The sequence below is a fragment of the Cryptomeria japonica genome, chromosome 9 (assembly GCF_030272615.1).
Source record: "Cryptomeria japonica chromosome 9, Sugi_1.0, whole genome shotgun sequence".
Classification (NCBI taxonomy): Eukaryota; Viridiplantae; Streptophyta; class Pinopsida; order Cupressales; family Cupressaceae; genus Cryptomeria; species Cryptomeria japonica.
In genome coordinates, this window is record NC_081413.1 from 558,931,978 (window position 1) to 558,951,364 (window position 19,387).

Genomic DNA, 19,387 nt, shown 5'->3' on the forward strand with positions numbered 1-19,387 from the left:
GATATAAATTGCATTCAGAAATAAAGCAGCTAGTTATATTTAGCAGAATAATTGGTATGCAATATGATTAAGTCTATTATTTAATCTCTTATATGAATCATTGATTTATTTATTTGATTTACTTGACAATCCGCCAAGGAGTTAGAACTAATAATCATGCATAAGATTTAATAGAGCAATCTTATCAGAAACGGGCAAGGAAACACAATAGGGATGCAGGAGTACGGATCCTACCCATTAAGTGGACGCCCATTAAGTTGGTTACTTGTGGGCTCCCATTGAGTTGGTTGCTTGTGGGCCAAGAGTTCGGATTGAGTTGGTTGCTTGTTCGACGCTCTTGGCTTAATTGTGGAGGATAGTCTCCCAGCATCCTATGGTGTTTTCCCCTCGTGTTTCTAATATGGTTGAAGCAATATTGTGCATGAATACAGTAGGAAACTACATTATCATTGATTTAATGTTAATTAATTATTTTCCCAGATTCAACTACTATTATGTAATTTAATGAAAGAATACTCTTGTGAATAAATTATAATATTGTTATTATTATTTTTGGAAAAATTTCAGGTATATCCCAAAAGAGGACATTACAGTTACATTTTATTCCATAGTTGTACTCAGTCATTCAACAGTTGTATGTTTTCTTTCAATGACAAAAAACTGACCATAAATAATCACTCTTTTTAATAAAATTATAGACTTAGAATGGACATTCAACATGGCTTCAAGTTGTTCATCTGTAGTATACGAAAAAGCCACAGATTAGGTAACACACATTGAAATAACATTAAGGATTGGAAACTGAGAAGCATATTGGAGGAAGTGGAACTTTGCAGAATTTGTAAAAGCATTTCTTACAATCATTGTTGTAGGAGGCTCCTGCTATGAATATTCACCCCTTCCAAAATCCATTTGCCTTATTATAATGTCAAAGCTCTTTCACCGAAAAAAAAGCAGCAAATTATTTGTTACCACCACAACTTGGAATAATTGACTTGTGTCACATGCAACATTCATGCTGGCACATTAGGCATATAATGTGAAGTGATTGAAAGGTAGATTAACCGCTTGTAGGTTCCCATACTTTCTATTTTGTTTTCTCTACCTTTTAGCTCTGCTGTGCAAGTGGATTTTACCTTTGTGTGTGGGTGGCATTTGGAGGGTTGAAATAGTAAGGCATAATGAAGTGTGAGGGTCTAGTAGGAATTCACAACGTTAAGTAGAATTTTGCCGTGCAGTGGAGCGATTGTAGGCATGTGTCTCAAACAAACTTTCAATGTTGCAGACTTAAATACTTTAAAATTTATTAAGGCGGTATTGGGGAAGGACGGGCTTTGTAAAACCAGAGTGTAGCAAACTAGAGCATCTATCACAAACAACTTTGTCCATAAGCTGGGTGATTGAATTGCAGAACCAGTTTCAAGGGAATGGAATCTTCAGGGTATCATTCCTTTCAAAAATGTATTTTTTGTAGGAGAAAGCTCTAATGATCTGTTGCCAGAACAAGGGGGTTGGTGTCAAAGGATTTGGAAATCCTTAAGCATTTTGCGCAATTGCTTTCCAAAGGGCATGACGACTTGGCTCTATTTAGATAAAAATTTAGCTACATACGTTCATAAACTCAATTTAGTCCTATGGGATGGTCGCCTGGAAATGTCGAGCCTTTTTACTCTCCCCACTATTTCCACATGGTGTAATTAGAGCTTCACAGCAAGAATTTGTGGAGCCTGTGGTTAAGGTGACAGAGTAGGATGGTGAAACTGTTCCTGGACTGTCATATTGCTAAAGGGTGGTGGTGATTGCTTCATATTTGTATGTAGTCCTTGTTATCCCAACGTAACTGGGTCTTTCTTTAGAAACATTAAGTTATGCTGATCAGACTATTTTCACCTTTTATGACTTTATATCTTAAACAAGCATGAAACCCTATAGAACCCACAATTAACTATCAAAAAAAAACCATTAAGATTTGTTTGATAAATGATGCTAACCATACAGTATATAATCAGTTAGATCATAGCTAAAAATAGTTGACTCTGTTCCAGTCCTGGGCGCCACTTTCCAGCAGTCCAAGAACTATTTTTAGCAGAGTTTATCCTCAAATTTGGAGCAACAATTTTCAGCTATATTTAGCAATTTTTATTCAGACAGCATATGTAACAATGAAGCTCACTGAACAACAAAGAATAAAAACCAGAAACACACAAAAGTGCCTGCCTGAAACAAGGCTGTCAACCAACAACAAGAGACACTAAACTAACAACAAAAAGACAGTAAGTGGACCACAGGAAAGCTCATTCCTGAGATTAAAAGAGATCATTGAAAGTTCCCACACCTCTATAAGGATCTCCGAATGGTCATCAACCATATCCATGTCCATGTCTGCCAAGACATTTCTTTCTTCCTCCTTCGGCTTCTAGTTCTTTTGCTAGACCCTGCTTCATGAAAACTCCCTTTCCTTTTCAGCATGCTTTCCTGGAGCATGGTAATGCTTGCAGCAGAGTTCTTAATACTAACCCTACTAAGAAAGCTTACCTTATTGAAAGACTCGTTCAGGGCTTCTTGGTTTCTTTCCCTCTAAAGGATTTTTCTTTTCAAATCATTCAATTCCTCTCTGATTTCGCATGCATCGCCTAAAAAGTTCCATTGGTCCTTGTTGAACAGATACTTAACTTGAGCTTGTGGTTGTTCTACATTGACTTGCTGGAGCAGCATGTCTATTCTCATTTTAATTCCACCATTCTCTGTCATATACCATTTTAATTAATGTTCCACAGGGACATGCCCCCTCCCAAAAAACTTACGTCCCCTATAGAGGGATGTTTCCGAGACTTAAGGACTTGCGGGAAACGTCCCCCCACACCACCACCACTTCCGCCACCTCTATCGAGGACCCCCTCTGGTTGTTTACTATATGGCACATGCCATTACATACTGATTGCAAACTTTAACTTTGTGAAAACTTTAGCCTTTCATGGAGCACTCACAAAGATGTTATATTACATATTTTGCCTTGAAGATTTCAATTCACCTCTGTTTTTATATAGCACAACCCCCCCAGCACCGCTCCACCACCATCCCCTCACTGTCCCCAAATTTAGGTGAAAGATCCCTGATAGATCCCCTTGCTGATCTGCTGAAATTTTTAAAATAATAAACTATATTTTCCTGTGATTTTGCTAATGGTCTTACAGAATAGAGAGAAGTTGCAGAATGTTTGGTTTCTTTTTGTATTTTTTTGAATATATAAGCAAGTAATGAATAAAGAACAGCAAATAAGGAAGGAAGTTGAAACAAGTAAGAACATTCAATTAAATCAGAATTGATACAAATCGTACCAGGCAAATTTCTGATTTATAATATCCAGATTATTCCCTACGCACTGGGGATGTGCTTACATCCAATAATGGCGCCAACTGAAGGGTAGATGATAAACACAAACCAAGAACACCAGCTATGGCTGAATGAAAGTCTTCACCACTTCCAGCGTAAAGTGTACCTGTTGTAATGGTGGCATCAAGCTGAAACAATCACGCCCCAGCTGGGAAATTCAACCACCCTGCTGAAACCCTCACCAAGCAATCTAAATCTCCATAAGGAATACCGCATACACTTTGACCAATAATGCCAATGCCAAAAGAATCCACTGCCAATCAATAGCTGAGGGCTACGTCCCAGCCAGTACCAATCATGGGGTTTGCGTCCCAGATTGAAGAATTGCTCTACCAGAGCAATATCGCACCAAACAAGTTTTCAATATGTAAAAGATAATGAGAAATTAGGTTTCCTTCTCCTTATATCTCTTTCCTTCCAAATTGAACCCTAAAGATATATGAAAAGTGCGCTTTAATATAAAGTCATATTTCCCAATATTGGGCACCCAAGTATAGAAAAAACACCACTTTTTCAATATAAAATAACTCCAAGTGCCAAAAGGACCCTGGCAAGTGAAAATCATTTAGAAAAGTTCAAGACCTTTCCAACGAGCTATAACACATGGGCATACGAATCCAGATGAAGCCAAAAACCCCTTATTACTCCGAAATGGCTATAGACATAGCCTTATTTAAAATATTAAAACGCTAACTTAGGAAATATTTAAATATATTAAAAATATAACCCAAATAGCTACAGAAAGCTCGAAACACACCAAAAGCCTGAAACTGAACCTATCACCTGTCTGTGACTGATGTTGGAAATCATGGATCAATTGGCAGTCTCATCCCTAAAATCTAGGGATGCTCTTAGAAACTAGGAAACACACCCAAATCTCCTGAAACTGAAACCAAGGAATGGTCTCATGGAACCCCAACCCTGGATGCTGTCATAACCTCCTAAAAGTAGGAACAGCCTCCTAAAATGTAGGAATTGCCTCCTAAAATCAAGGAACTGCTCCAAACTAGTCTACTACTGCCAGAAACACCAAATCCAAACACTGAATATCTTGACTGAGTCTCTATCCACCATTGCCAGCCTACAAGACTCCATAATAGGCTAACTCACATGTCTCTGCTAGACAGAGCTAAAGAGGGGACATGACATTAGGCCCTTTGTCCATCAATTCCCAAAACCCATCCCCGCATCCCCCTGTCAAGAAACTCCGTGGAACTATGCCATTTTTGGATGCTGTAATGGAGTGAATTAAGTGATAGTCCTTTTCAAGAGTATTAATCCTATTTTGCAAATCCTTAACTCAGTCTTCTTTCTCCTTGCATGCAGCAAGCTCTTACACTTTCTTCTCCTCAAATCTCTGATTATCATCATTTCAACAATCAATCTCCTTAACCTCCTTCGTCTTCTCTTGTGGCCTAGCCTATTCTCCCTTCTTAGCACTCTCTTCTCCACCCCAATGCTTATTAACACTCCAACTAAGAGGTCGATAGACTCCAACTTCACAATGAGATGTCAATGCCCAAAACACCACACAAATTGATGAGGCATAGGAGGGAATGGTGTGCATGCCATTGGATGAGGCAGCCCCCTGGTATTGGCAATGAATCAGATTCAAAGTCTGATTTTGATTTAGGGGAGGGTGAGGCAGAGGAATAGCAGCAATAGATCTTAGATTGTCTACATTTTGTCATTTTCTGCTTGTAGCCTTTTGGCCTTTTCATTTTGTTGTTATCTGTATATGCACATTAGTAAGTGAAAAACTCAAATTGACATGATTAGTCATTGAAGGTTTAATTTATATGTCAAATGTCGACTCCTGAATTCTCAATTCAGCTCTAATGTTTCATAATATGGTTCTATAATGTATATCATGAATGCCTTACATATGAATAACTGAAATTTTCTATATTTATTTTTTTCCTGTTTTTTAATTAGTCACCTAAAAGAGGCCTCCCATCCCCCACTGTCCCAGAAACACATCCACCCATTTCTTGCCATCCCTGTCCTAGAAACTTGGCAGAAGACAGCCTGTCACTAATTTTAAGAACAGTCCTTTTTAGTTTTAACTGCTATTTGAATGTGTACAATCTACCAGTTTCTTATATATCACCCAGTTTGTAAGCATTGCATATTAAACACATGATAGGTGTTAAGTTCAGATTTTAGTTATTTTGAGCTTTCGAAACTCTGTAAAAAATTGCCTTGTTGCTGTTTTGTAACAATTCAATACAGAATTATTTCATAGTGTTCCTTATTTTCTGCTGAGTGCCGAACCACAGGTTTGCTATACGGTATTTATTATTCCTGATGTCTACTGTAAGCTATTTTTATGAATATCAAAGCTATAAGTAGTTTTTACTGCTGGCTGCTAAATTACTCTTCGGTTGGTTTAAGGAACAGTCATGTTGGATTCAAAATCTTCAAGATTTAACAGCCATTTGGGTCAATGAGTTCAACTTAAAAACTACATAGCTGAATCTTGATAAAACAACATAATAGCCATTTGATTTATATCAAAAGAATTCTACTGCAGTTGACATGGTTATTTTTGCTGGAAACCATTGATTGTTTCTGTAGAGATAAATATATGCTCATATGAATGAATAGCTAGCCCTTCTTTGTAGCCAATATGGTCTGTTCAATTTTTGGATAACTGTTACAACATTTAAAATGTTATCTTTGCAGCTCAAGTGCTGCTTGATTGCTCTTTCTTGTATGCAAAGATTGAATTGTAGCTTCCATAGAAAAGAAAAAAATTCTGAAATTTGGGAGGCCAACAATGTTAACTTTTTTTTGCATTGCAATCAGTTGAGTAATCTTCCAAGAAAGTTCTGGAAACACTTACAACTAGAGAAAGACGAAAAAAAAAGCTTCTAAATTTTTGTTTGCTAATACTCAGAAGTTAAAGCACTTTAAAGTAAAATGCAATTTTTTGTAGAATGAAATTCTAATGACTAATGAATTAACTTGACGAGAAACAATATGCTACATGTAAGCTACAAAAGCCAGATAATACCACTGATATTACAGAATGATGATTATAAATGCCAGTTAATACTACATGGATTTAAATTTCGTTTTGTTTCTCCGAGATGATAATGGTAGTTTAAGAACAATAAAAGGTAATTTGATAACCAAAACAACTTACAAGAAGAAATACAGGCCCCATGACAAACTTGAACCTAAAACTGCAGGAAAGAAGCCAGAATAAAGTCCCCTCAACCCCTGTACACTTGAGAACATAGTAGAAAATAATAAGTCATCAAATGCATTGCTGTATGGGAAAAAAGTCATCATTTCCTATTCAAATATCAATGGTAATGATAGAAGAGCATGCTAAAATGTAAATAAGCATTAATTTCCATAATTGATCTCCTTTAACCTGGTGCTTGAAAATTAACATTTCTCATCTCTAACGTTAGTGTTTCCCAAAGGCAAGTACTAAATAGATACAATATCACAAAAGATTGCAGTATATGTGGCATGTGCAATTCAAATACAAACAGAGGGAAAGAAAGGAGGTACATGTGTTTTCATCAAGTCGATGACCAGAAATTGTGAAAAGGGAAATAGAAAATCCCTTCAAAGAATGATCATTTATCAAAAAATCAAGTTATGAATAACAAGAAAAAAATCCTGTAAAGTAGGATATGTGCTTTAGTAATAAGTTGTGCAATGCCAAATTTCTACTGCCTTGTTTGATTTTGCATAAAAGAAGCAAGTCAACCCAGGTAGTGAAAACTCGTATTAACACTCTGACCAGGTGAATGTTCAGGCTTGAAATTTACAAAATCATAAGGTTCTCTACATGGTACAGATAAATGGATTAGCATAATATTTGATGTGAAAGATGTAAGCTTATTCTTTATATAAATATATTTCATGCAAGCTATGCCAAAGCATTCGCAATAAAAGGATAACAGCCTACATGGAAGAAAATTTAATAAGCATAAAACCATGGAAATACAATGTGTTGGGTGCAAATGTGAAGAAGATTGCTCAGAATTCTTGAAGAGTTCTCATGAAAGAGAGTGTTTGCTGCTTTCCCTCAAAATGTAAGCTACTTGGTTGCGTTGGTATCACAAATTGTCCATTGAAGCTTTATAAAGCATGAGAAAATAAGGCCAAAATACTATGATGGATTAAAGAGGTCAATAACCATCTCTTGGTAGCATTAATTCTAACAAAATGGTTTTCAAAAGATATTTATGATAACTATAACGTAAATTTATTCCATGCAAATTGTTTTAAATTTGTTTTGCGTTATAGGAGTCATACCTCCTGGTTTTCGTTTCATACAGTGAGCAAATGGTGTAAAGGCACTTTTCCCCCAAAGTTAATTAAATATTAGCATCAAATTTAATAGATTGATTATTAGAGTTGAGATCATTTCTAAAATGTAATGTTATTGAAATAAATGTAAATAGCCAATGTAAACTCTAAAATGTATTAAGTTGACAAGCATTCTGAAGTATATAATTTAAATTAGTAAACCAAATAACATAGTGACATAGTTCAATCATATTATCACCAAATCATATATAAAATATGTTCAATATCTTTTATCATCAAGAGGTTCCAATACTTATTTGAGCCTTGAGCACTCGGAATGGTCATTCTCGCTCTAAAAAGATTTCAGTGGTCTTGGCCCTCATAGCTATGGCACATCTAGGAGAAACCGGTTCTTATTCAAAACTAATACATGTGCTTCCCAAGCATCAACACAGCATGCTCCTGAGTTTACTCAACATGCATACAACATGCTCCAAAGTAATTGCTCAACATGCCAATAGCCTTGGCCAAGACAATCCCAGATGTACTTTGTACCCCAAGTTGGAATGAAATACAAAAACCTTAAAAAACATACATGAAATTACATAATAATGCTGATTCCATGCAATAGCTCAAATTCAAACACACAAGACCACCCATCCATTTAAAGCACTACAGAACCTATCAATCATGGGAGCCAAATATTTCTATCCTTAACAAGACCAACTCCTATTTCTCACCAAAAAGATCCCATTTAGTTTAGGCTGAATCAAGACAATTGGATAAGTATCCATCTAGCAAGCACCAACAAGATTCTCAATTAGCATTGCAATCATCAAGTGATCTCATCATCTTCTAAAGTGTCTTTAATCAACAACTCATACTCAATACCAAATGATGCTCTCCCAACTATAGTGTGGCCTCATGTCACCTTTATGGCTACCTAGCAAGGAGTACAAGGTAGAATAACTATTAAACCAAGTGGTTTTATGTATGCCCTTCCTCGTGCTATTTCTTAGCCAATGACAAATTGGGCCAACATACTGCCCGGTGTGACCTTTCCACACATCGCCCCATTGCAAATGGGGACCCCCTCTTTTTGCTTGGTAGTTTAGTTGTTTGTTTGGGTTTAGTGTGTTTGGCAATAATTTTGATCCTTGAGTGCAAGGTTTATCCTTGAGGATGTGATCAAGTCATCAGTCCAAGATCAATGAGTGAGCTTGAAGATTGTAAATTGAGGGCAAGATTTCACAAGGCTGTCAAATGTTGTCAAATATGTTGTCAAGACTGTTGTCCTCATTGTTTAAAATTCAAAAATGTGACAACCACTACAAATTTTTGCTTTAAACGTGTCATTTTTGTCTCCAAGGCACGTTTTATGAGGTGCAAAACTCACATTTGTTAGAGTCAAATCATTGGGGGGTGTCTTTACCATAATTTTCCAAATTTTGGTGAGTTTTGGTCTTCTTTTTCCTAGCTTTTTGTGCAAATTCGGGTTTCAAAGCAGTCACTGCAGGTTGAGATTTTACTCTTAAGGCACACTTCCCGAGGCAAAATAAAATTGCTTCTTCCTGGACTGGACTAATCTTCAGTCCATCCTATTAGAATAATATCTTTCTCTTTGTGTTATTAATGGTCATTTAAGTTGTTTCTAATTTCGCCTGTAGTTAACGATTGTTTCTTTTAGAAACATCGTCTTTGTAACTCTATTTAAAGGAGCTTTGTCTCCTTGATTAATTGAACAACATCAATTCTTTGAAATCCATATGCTTTTGTATCTGTATTATGGTATTAGAGCAGAGAATTAATTTTTTTTGAAATTTCTTTGTTATTCTAAAAATTTTCGAAAGGAATGTTTTAGAAAAAATTTCAAAAGTGGTTTGCTTCCAATTAGTGGATTTTTTTGCTGCAAATCGCATCGCGTGTCTTTGCCCTCGATCCGCGTCTATTCTCCACATGTTTTTGCCCGATCTGGTTCATTCATGGCCGCGTAGGGTTTCTACAATTTTCGACTAGGGTTTTGACCCTTCAATTCAAGTCGAAATTTTATTTTGGTTGTAGATTCTTGGTGGGTTTTTTGAGACCTCAATTGGGGTGTCGTCAAATTTTTTTTGGTGCATCATTTTCCATGCCTCAATTTTTGAGTCGTCGGATCTGCATTTTGATTTTAGATTCTTGGTGGGTTTTCGAGAGCTTTTTTGGTTTGGTCTCAAATTTTTTTGAGTGCATCTTTTTGAGTCGTCGGATCTACATTTTGATTTTAGATTCTTGGTGGGTTTTTGAGAGCTTTTTTGGTTTGGTCTCAGATTTTTTTGAGTGCATCTTTTTTCTGGGAGGGTCGGTGGCAGACTCATCTCAAGTGGCAGAGTCAGTGGCAGGCTCTTGTCTTCTGTTGCAGCATGTTCTGAGAAGAAGGGGGCAACCTTCTCTGTTATTTCACTTGCTAGTTAGAACAATGACCATTAAGGGAGGGTATTAGAATAATATCTTTCTCTTTGTGTTATTAATGGTCATTTAAGTTGTTTCTAATTTCGCCTGTAGTTAACGATTGTTTCTTTTAGAAACATCGTCTTTGTAACTCTATTTAAAGGAGCTTTGTTTCCTTGATTAATTGAACAACATCGATTCTTTGAAATCCATATGCTTTTGCATCTGTATTACATCCTCAATCCACATTTCAAATTTCATCACGTTTCAAGTTTGTTTGCTATGTCTTTCCTTCAATTTCGGGTTTTTTCTTCCTGAGTGCAAGTGGGAAATTTTCCTTTAATTGCAAGTTTTATTTTTTCTCTTGTTTTAGTGTTGTAGGGAAATTTTAAAACAATTATAAGTGCACTTTATTTAAAACTTGTTACTTGTAACTTACTTTTTATTTCCCCCTTGCTTTTTATGTCTTTTAAGTCACTGTAGGAACTTTTTGGACAAATTGCAAGTGGATTTAAAATGATAAATTTAAAAAGAACTTGTAATTTCTTTTAAAAGTTCCTACTTAAGTGATTTTTAGATGTAATAGGGATTTTATTTCCCTATTACATGTTTTATGTCCTTAAAGTTGTTTTAATTTTAAAACTTGTAAAAGGGATTTTATTTCCCTATTGCAAGTCTTTTTGTCAAAGTCATTTTAAACTTGTAAAGGGGATTTTATTTCCCTATTACAATTTATTTTGACATGTCTTTTTGTTCTTTCCTCTCACAAACCCGAAATTGCTCAAGTGAAGGAAAAGTAATGCAATTTAAAACTAGTCAAGGGGTTTTTAAAACCCGATTGCATCTTTGGAGGGCACATTTTGCTTGTAGTTGGAGATGAAGAACCCGACCTGCACTTTTCTTCCCATGAATCCAATTTTTGTGGCTTTCTTCCCCTAAATCCGTCCAACATTCATGTTATTTTGTTAGGAATCGTTGCTTATTGCCATGTTTATCAGCAAGAACGGTTTTATGAAACACGTTTTGCATTTACAAAGACGTTTTTTGAGACATTTTTGGAATTTGTTTTTGCTAGTTCTTGCCACGTCTTGGAGCATGAAATTCGCCCTTCTTGCCACATTGCATTCTCCCTTCATTGATGAGTGTTTGAAGTCAAATTTACTTCTCTTTCCATGTCATTTATGGAGGAGGAGATTAAATGCAAAACCGATTTACTTGTTGCAAGGAATATCAACATGGTGGCTCTTTCGTCTATTTATAGAGCATTTCAGTTCTTCCCAAGCTCATTTGTTTTGGTCTAGGGCCTTTGACCAAGCAAGGATTCGGGTTACTAAGTGATCTTCCCAAATGGATAAGTTCTTTGAGCTGCTAATTGTATTTAGAGTTATATGTTTGGTTTTCAGATTTGGTCTTGCAGACTTTGAGCTGCTTATCATATTTGAAGCTAATGTGGAAAGCTCAAGAGGGAAAATAGCTTGTAGACTTTGTGTTGCTTCTATTTTTAAGACTTGTGCATGTAAGGTGAAGTGCATCGTGTAGTTAGACTTTGAGCTGCTACATATTGTGCTTGGTTACTAGAAAATCATCTGAAAAGGTTGATAGGAGAATAGATAGTTGAAGACTTTGAACTTTCTTTCTGTTTTCTCATCCCAGGGAAGTGACGGAGGTCTTTGTGCCTTCATGGAAACTTTGCTTCCCTTTATGTTCCAAAAATCCTACAAAAAAGTCTCATTTCTGTATTTGCTGTTATTTATTTCCAATTGCTATTACTTTACTATGAAGAGAAAAGAGTATAATTTTTCCTTGAAAGAAGAAGAAAGACTAATGTCCTGCCCATATTAGATTAGTTTAGTTTGTAGATAGGGGGGAGCCTTCCCTAAATTAGGAGAGTATCATACTCACACACTGTGGCTGAAACCACAATTTTGTACATCCCCCAGGTGTACAAAATTTTCATACCAACAAAGACAAGTCGTCAAAAAAAGTGAAATTTTGAAAATGTTGTGGATTCAAAGAGAAAAATCCAAGGATATGATATCTTGATAGGGAAAATTCCTTGTCCCAACCTTGACAGGAGAGGAAAATATAGAAAATTTTGTGAAAAATCCTTGGTTGAATAAGGAATTCCAAAATTCAAAGATTAAATCCATGATTGAAGCATGGAAATTCAAAGTGTAAAGGTTAAAATCCTAAATTCAAGTGTGGAATTCCAAAATTAAAATGTGAAATCCAAGGTTGGAACATGGATTCTCACTCACGCCCGAATTTTCCTTAGGCATTTTGTTGAAAATTCTTGGTAACTTTGCAATAGCGTTCACTAGTCCTTTAGCAGCTAGGATTTGAGCCTAGTAATCCTTCTCTCACCCTCACAAGCACTTAAATTTGTCCTTAACTACATCAAGAATGCACCCACACTAATCCATGCTTGGGGTAAATTTGTACTTAGAAAATCCTTAACAACCCATGTTTTGCCCCCACTAGTTCAAGACAACCCATGTTTAGCACCCTCTAGTCCGGAACACCCCTTTGAACACGCCCTAATTGTTCTTGACCACATGTTAATCCTGCCACTGGCGCTGCCCCTCGACCCCGCTGGGACGCTGCCCCAGACCCCGCAAGGGGCGCTGCCCCTCGACCCCGTTGGGGCGCTGCCCCAGACCCCGCGGGGGCGCTGCCCCTCAACCCCACTAGGGGCGTTGCCCCCAGACCCCCAGTTTATTTTTGAGCTACAAAATACCACGGGAAGTGTTGCGGTTGTCCATACTGTGAGAAAGAAGCCTGCAACTAAGCATTGGCAGGGAAGCCATAAGCTGTAGAGGGAGACGGATTTGGAGGTTGCGAACAAACAGAGTTTGAGGGAAGGCATTGCAGGTCCGCGCAGTTGTATGACACCAGGGAGTTATTCAGTTCAGTTTTTAGCCTTTGGGAAGTGTGATGGAGGATTTGAGGTGTCTCCTAGCCTTTGTGCCAGCGGGTTGTGGCCACCTCCAGGCAGGATAGGTACGCTTTGAGGAACTTGGAGTATGTCTTGGCTGGACATGAGGTTGCCTTGGTGGATGCAGAGAGGGCTCGAGAGGAGCTGACCACCAGGTTGGAGGTCATAGTCGCGTGAGACTTAGTTCAGCGTACCTTGGAGTTGGATGCCGGGAGAGCAGCACGGGTGGCTATCGAGGACAAATTGGCTAGGGAGACAGTATCATTTGAGAAGCAGTTGGTGGAGGCTGAGATTGAAAAAACGTGTTTTGCAGACAAGTTTGGTTTTTCAAGCGAGGACGCAACAAGTGTATAAGTTCTGGGCTCGACTGCGTCAGCAGTTTTGTTTAATGTCATCTCTATTTTGTATTAAGTCGTCCGAAGATGACTTCTTTTCTTTTGGGGGGGATGATGTTGGCGGCAATATTGTACACGGAAATAAAACTAGTTAATTAAGTTGTAATTGTGTTGGTTAGTTGGCAACCGAGGGGTGGCAGTTGCGGTGCGACGGTTGGCGCTCGCACCCCCTCGGCATCTTTATATACTTCCGAATGTAACTTGTGGACAACGACGACAAGGAATGAAATAACATCTCTTATATTGCATTTGATATCTATGGCATTATTATTCTGCATTACGTGTTTTATCTGTGTGCTTTAAGTTATTCACCCGAGAGGGTAAACAAACTCGGACCCGTATCCCACACCGGAAACTTGGTTGGAAACATCTCCATAGAGAGCGGACTTCTCACTAACATATCCCCCATCTCCAAACCAAACAAAAAAAGGAAACCCTAAAATGTTACCAAAAAAAAAAAGGGAACAAAATAATCAAAATGCAGTACAAATGGAAAAAAAACAACACTCAAAACAAATGCAGGTCACAAGGATTTCTTAAAACGTTGCAACAGTCATTACTAAATTATTATACTATATTAATGTCATTATATTTTCAAAATTTCTATAAATTATTAAATTATATTTAAAAGAAATTGGCATCTCCAAGTACCCACATCTCCTATTTTGAAAAAATACCCATACCGGTACCAGCACTAGTCTCCAAGTACCCTCGTACCCATGCAACCTTGTTAATATAGAGTGCAATATGTATGACAGTCATACTTAATTTCATATGCATTCATAATACATGAAAGATTATTATATTATCGGCCTAGTCTTGATTCATCTACTAAGTCCTATGAGGGGCTAGGTTGGTGTGTGTAGGGAAAGGCGAGTAAACCCATCACAAGTAATGGTGAGCCCAAGATGGGTAGGGACATAATCCTGGGCCTTGAGGGAGCCTCTTGGTAGTTGGTGTCAACGCCCTATGACAGTAAATCCCCATCCCTCATTAGAATTAGGAAAGAAGCTAAGATAGGACTTAATATAACGAATATTGAATGTGTTATGCAAACTAATTCGTGTAATAGATTAAGAAATATGAATTGAAGCATAATAATGTAAAGTAATGTGTGTTAATTCATTGGGAAATAGGCAGCCTCCTAGTAGTGGACATTACAAAGTAGACATGACATGAAAGAAGAAGTGCAAAGCATGTAAGTGAATATTCTACTTGCCAGCAAAACAAGTCAAAGCAGACACTTCCAACCGGTTTGCTTAAATTCTTACCCATTCTTGAACAGAAGTGGTAGAGCATATATATAAACTTTATTACAGGCCTTCCAAAGGCATAGCGTAAGGATTGTATTTACATGGTGGTGGGCAAGTAACCAGAATGAGTTTAGCAAACCATGTTTTAACTTGGTTTGAAAGTCTCTTGTATTCAATATCTTATCCAAAAAGCTCCAATCAGTTCATCGGTTCAATTTAGAGGGTTGATTAAGAAAGATTTTATCGTATTTGTCATAGAGAAGAAGAATGTATAAAATGATAATTTCTGAAATAAATGAAGGACAAAGAGTGCAAGAGTAGACTAGTGATTTTCATAGAAGGGCTGTCCAAATGGAGAAAATTGTGAAAGATGAGAAGGTATTGACGAAGTATGATGGAGACATTAACAGTCATCTTCGAAGGCCAATATAGCTATCCAAACAGGTGGGCATAGATGAAGTGCGTGCCCATGCTCACTACCTTGAGGTATATATTACCCCATCCTCTCAAAGAATCAATGGAGTCGATACCAAGACAAGGAAAGTAAATTCCACAAGTACCGAGAATAAATCTGCAACAAATTGTGACCATTGTGATAAAGGCAATCATGCTATTGGGAGCTAAATTGAAAAAACTGCCCACATAATAAAGGTAAAAGGGAAAAAAGAAACTCTATGCCTACCATACATGAAGAGGACAAAACAATGGTAACTGATTGTAGTTCAGAGATGGACTCTAAACCTTCTTGCGCTATAAAGAAGAAGAATTTTTTAAGACAAGAAAAGAAGGAGCATTCAAATTTGTTTAACATCAATAAGGGTGTTAAAGTTGATGCACTATTTGAATCTCATTCCCAAGCTAACATAATATCTCAAATTTTGGTAGGAAAACTAAGTCTAGAAACTTATCAACATTCCAAGCCTTATGCTTTAGCTTAGATCAAGAAGGTGCTAACTTGCTAGTGAGAAGACCATGTAAAATGAAGCTTGCTCTAAGTTTGTTGATGAAGTGGTTGCAGATGCATTTCCCTTGAATGTATGTGGTGTTATGTAGGGCAGGCCCTACACATATATGACTGGAAAACGGTTTATTATTTAAGCGAAGTCTGGAAAAATAAAGATTAATCATGAATCACTGCAGTTCCCGAATTTTTCCCTAAAAAATTCACCTTTTTTTAAAAGAAATCAGGGTATTTTAGTGACTAGGGTATGCACTACATCATAGTTTTTACAGATCATGTTACCACTTTATCAGCAAGACAATAGATGTAGTGGCAAATGTATTGGCTAATTGATACTAGAAAATTTGAGTAGGAGGGTCTAGACTCTATACTCATCTTTTGCCCTCCATGGTAATAAATCTAATCACGGAAGATTGTGCCAAAGCAGAAGAGCTTATTTTTCATTAGGAGTTAAAAACCTAAGGATCAGAAAGAAGAGAGGTTTCCGTGAATAGAAATTTGATTTTGTTGTGCATTCAATAGCTCTTTAACATAATTGGATGAAACAAAGGAGAATGATAACACAAGAAAGATGTGATGTATAAATGATGAAAGCCACTTGCTTTATTTTTGCTAGCTTTCTAGCAGTGAGAATATACATGAAGCTAAAGAATGGAAACTGACCTATTGCTGAAAAAGTGGGTGCTTAAATTTGAGTAATTTGTGTTCTATTTATTTTTCCCCGTTTAGTTAAAATTTAAATAATAGACTGGGAGTTGGTATCTAGCCGACAATTTTTCTGAATCTAGGTTACCTTAACCATCAGTATCTTTAACAAAGGGGTAAACAACACAAATAACTTTTATCTAGAGAACAATCAATAACATATTGTATAGGGCCTGGGTATAATTAAATGATACTTTCTACAATTGCACTTGCTGCTTTTGTGGATGCATAGTACGGGAAGCTTCTGCCTCAGCAACCAACATGCATTTCTTGATGATCAATGATGCTAGTTGGTAATGAATTTTGCAGGTTTTTTTTCTGCTCAGATGAGTTATGTTATTTTAACTTTTGTCAAGTCGGTTTTTATCAGTTGCTTTCAGTCGGATGCTTTCTTTGCGAAGGACTAGCTTATGCATCGGCAAACTATGCAGAAAGATTGTTTTTATTCTTCTTCAGGTCTGTTATGTCCACTATGAGGCTGTGTAAATATTCAAGAGTTGAGAAATTTAGTCACCAGTCTATTTACTATGCAGAGGTTGTTTGTTTTTAAGCATGTACTTGATTTATTTCCACTTGCTTGAACTTATATGCGAAAGAACTCTATGTTAGATAATCTACAGCATTCTTCAAGCTTCTTGCCCAGGACTGTTTGAGCGAGAGGGATAAGTGAAAATAATCGACTAAGCCTCTGTTCCTCGTTGGCTAAGATGGAATTATCTAGTTTTTTGCAATTTCTGTCACTAGACCCGTAAATTTGATCCCTTTCAACTAAATCAAAGAGTAAACCAAAAAGATTAACTTCGTGAATCCTTGTCTGCAAAAACAATTATTCACCCAATCCAGAAGCATACACCATTAATTATTCACCCATTTGACGAAATGAAAAAGATGAATGGAGCATCCAACTTGTGAAAATGATCTCACCTCTGTTCGTGCGATTGTGTAGAGGGCGTTGGCTGTATTTGTATATAAAGGGAATCGAGTAAGCCGGCCATCGTTTACTGGATGGAGAGAACAAACAAACAAATTAAAATGAATATGAATATCAGTATAGAATAGGAAAGAATAAAAAATTTACCTTGAAATCTGGTTCTAACAACATCGAGGGGATGAAGCGCAGCAACAGTAGTAAAACCGGCGATTGCCCCAGCCGTGGCATTCTCCCATTGCCATTGCATCCTCCCCTTGCTCCACTCCAAGGTCCAAACAAACCTTTCGCCAAATTTTAAGTTTCTCTGGATTTCTTCTTCAAATCTTTGGATGCCCGCCTTTAGGTTGGAAACTTACATTTACAAAAAGCGAGGCATTTTAATTGAATATACTTCACTAGCTAGCAAGGAGTTAGAGACTTCAACGGGGAGAAATATATAAATATAGATAGAGAAAAAATATATTTATATTTATATAGGGAAAACACATGCATGAAGCTATAAATAGTCTATGGGACATTCAACTATATTGTATTGATCTTTTACATTTCAGTGCTGTTATTTTTTTTCAAGATAAGCATTCTATCTTATTAATGGCTTTTTTATTGAATAAATTGTGTCAAAAAACAATTATCATTAAATTGTCATGCTTGTCTCCAATGTCTTTGAAGGTATTACATCTATAATATAAAAAAATAAAAAATATTATACTATCCATGTATTACAAAAAGTATAGTCTCTTTCTTCCTATGCTTCTTTAGGTATTTTCCACCTCCCCATTTCACATCGAAGTTGATGAGCGAGACATTAATTGAGTAATAAGAATCTTGGTCCTCCACACAATATCAATTGTTATGTACGCTTTTTATTGATGGTCACATGTAGGATTGAACGCTTCAAGATAATACTTATTTTTTCTCTTTGGCACTTTACCCTATGTATGCCTATGGAACTTTATCTAAAACAAAATATTTTATATCTTTGTTATTTGTAGGACAGGCATTCAAATAAATATTTCATTTTCTCATCCATTTGTTATTTTGTTTCATCCATGAACTTTTGTGTTTTCTCATGATGTCACTGAAAACAATGTTAGGCCACTTACTAGCTTCCATTAGTTCATTTTTTTTAAATAACTTACGAGACACACCATTGCAATTGCTTTAATAGACATGTGTCTTATTTCACTTAGCATAATCTCATAGGAAATTGAACCTTTTGTTGTGTTTTTGAACTCTCTCAATTCGTTTCCACTTAGAGTTTGGAGTATTACTAGCCAACAATTCACACCCTTAGAGCACCACAAGAAGCACTGAAATCCCAAAAATAATTTGAATGGTTTTCTAATCTCATAACTCTGCCTCTTGCATCTATTTTGGAGAGTTTGTAAAGCTTTCCAACCTCCCAAATTCCTCTTTTTCTATAGCCCTCCCACCTAAGCTTGTTGTTGAAGTTAATCCCAAGGTATTTGTACTCAATTACTATTTCAAGAGTGTTGCCTTTGAAGTAGAACCTATGTTGGTTGTGTTTTCTACTATTGGAGAAAATCATGATTTTGGTCTAGCCATTATTAACTTGCATCCCCATTGTTTTGCAAAAATGCTCAACGCCATTAAATTTTCTTGCAACCTATGAGTTGATTTAGCAATTAAAAAAATGTCATTCACATATTAAAAAAGCTTGATCACAAACTCTCCCAAAAGGACATTGTCTCCCCCTTGCCAATTTAACTATTCTTCAAGCTTGTCAATATATAAACCAAAGAGAGTAGGAGTTACAAGGCACCCCTGCTTGACCTCAATGTCACTCATAAAACTTTATAAATCTTTTTGAAGTTCTAAATTTGACTTTAACCTCGTCATAAATCATATGAACAATCAATCTTAAATGCAAAGGAATTCCAAGTTCCTCCATTGTACAACATAGCTTATCCCTAAGGATTGTGTCAAAAGCCTTTTTGAAGTCAACAAAATAATAAAAAGTATCTTCTCAGTATGCACAAAAATTTTCAATGATGTGAATCAAAGTGATTCAATGATCAATTGTAGAGTGCTTGAGCCTAAAATATACTTGACCTTTTGCTCGTTTTTTTTTTCTTTTTGCTTGTTTTCAACCAT

General features: G+C 36.5%; 1 protein-coding gene across 4 annotated transcripts in view; it reads right to left on the minus strand.

The window, feature by feature from the left end:
- LOC131070787 (folate transporter 1, chloroplastic) overlaps window positions 1-17,688 on the minus strand; it is a 118,521-nt gene extending 100,833 nt beyond the window's left edge. For 2 of the 4 annotated variants that reach the window (XM_058006454.2, XM_058006450.2), the window contains exons 1-3: window positions 17,420-17,688; window positions 17,266-17,342; window positions 6,542-6,618 (exon numbers count right to left, since the gene is read on the minus strand). In XM_058006454.2, coding sequence (XP_057862437.2) covers window positions 6,542-6,618; window positions 17,266-17,342; window positions 17,420-17,519 — 254 coding nt within the window. In that variant the 5' untranslated portion in view covers window positions 17,520-17,688. Of the gene's footprint in view, window positions 1-6,541; window positions 6,626-17,265; window positions 17,343-17,419 lie in introns of all 4 variants that reach the window. The other 2 variants (XM_058006442.2, XM_058006462.2) reach the window with 2 other exon arrangements.
- Window positions 17,689-19,387: the final 1,699 nt, after the last annotated feature.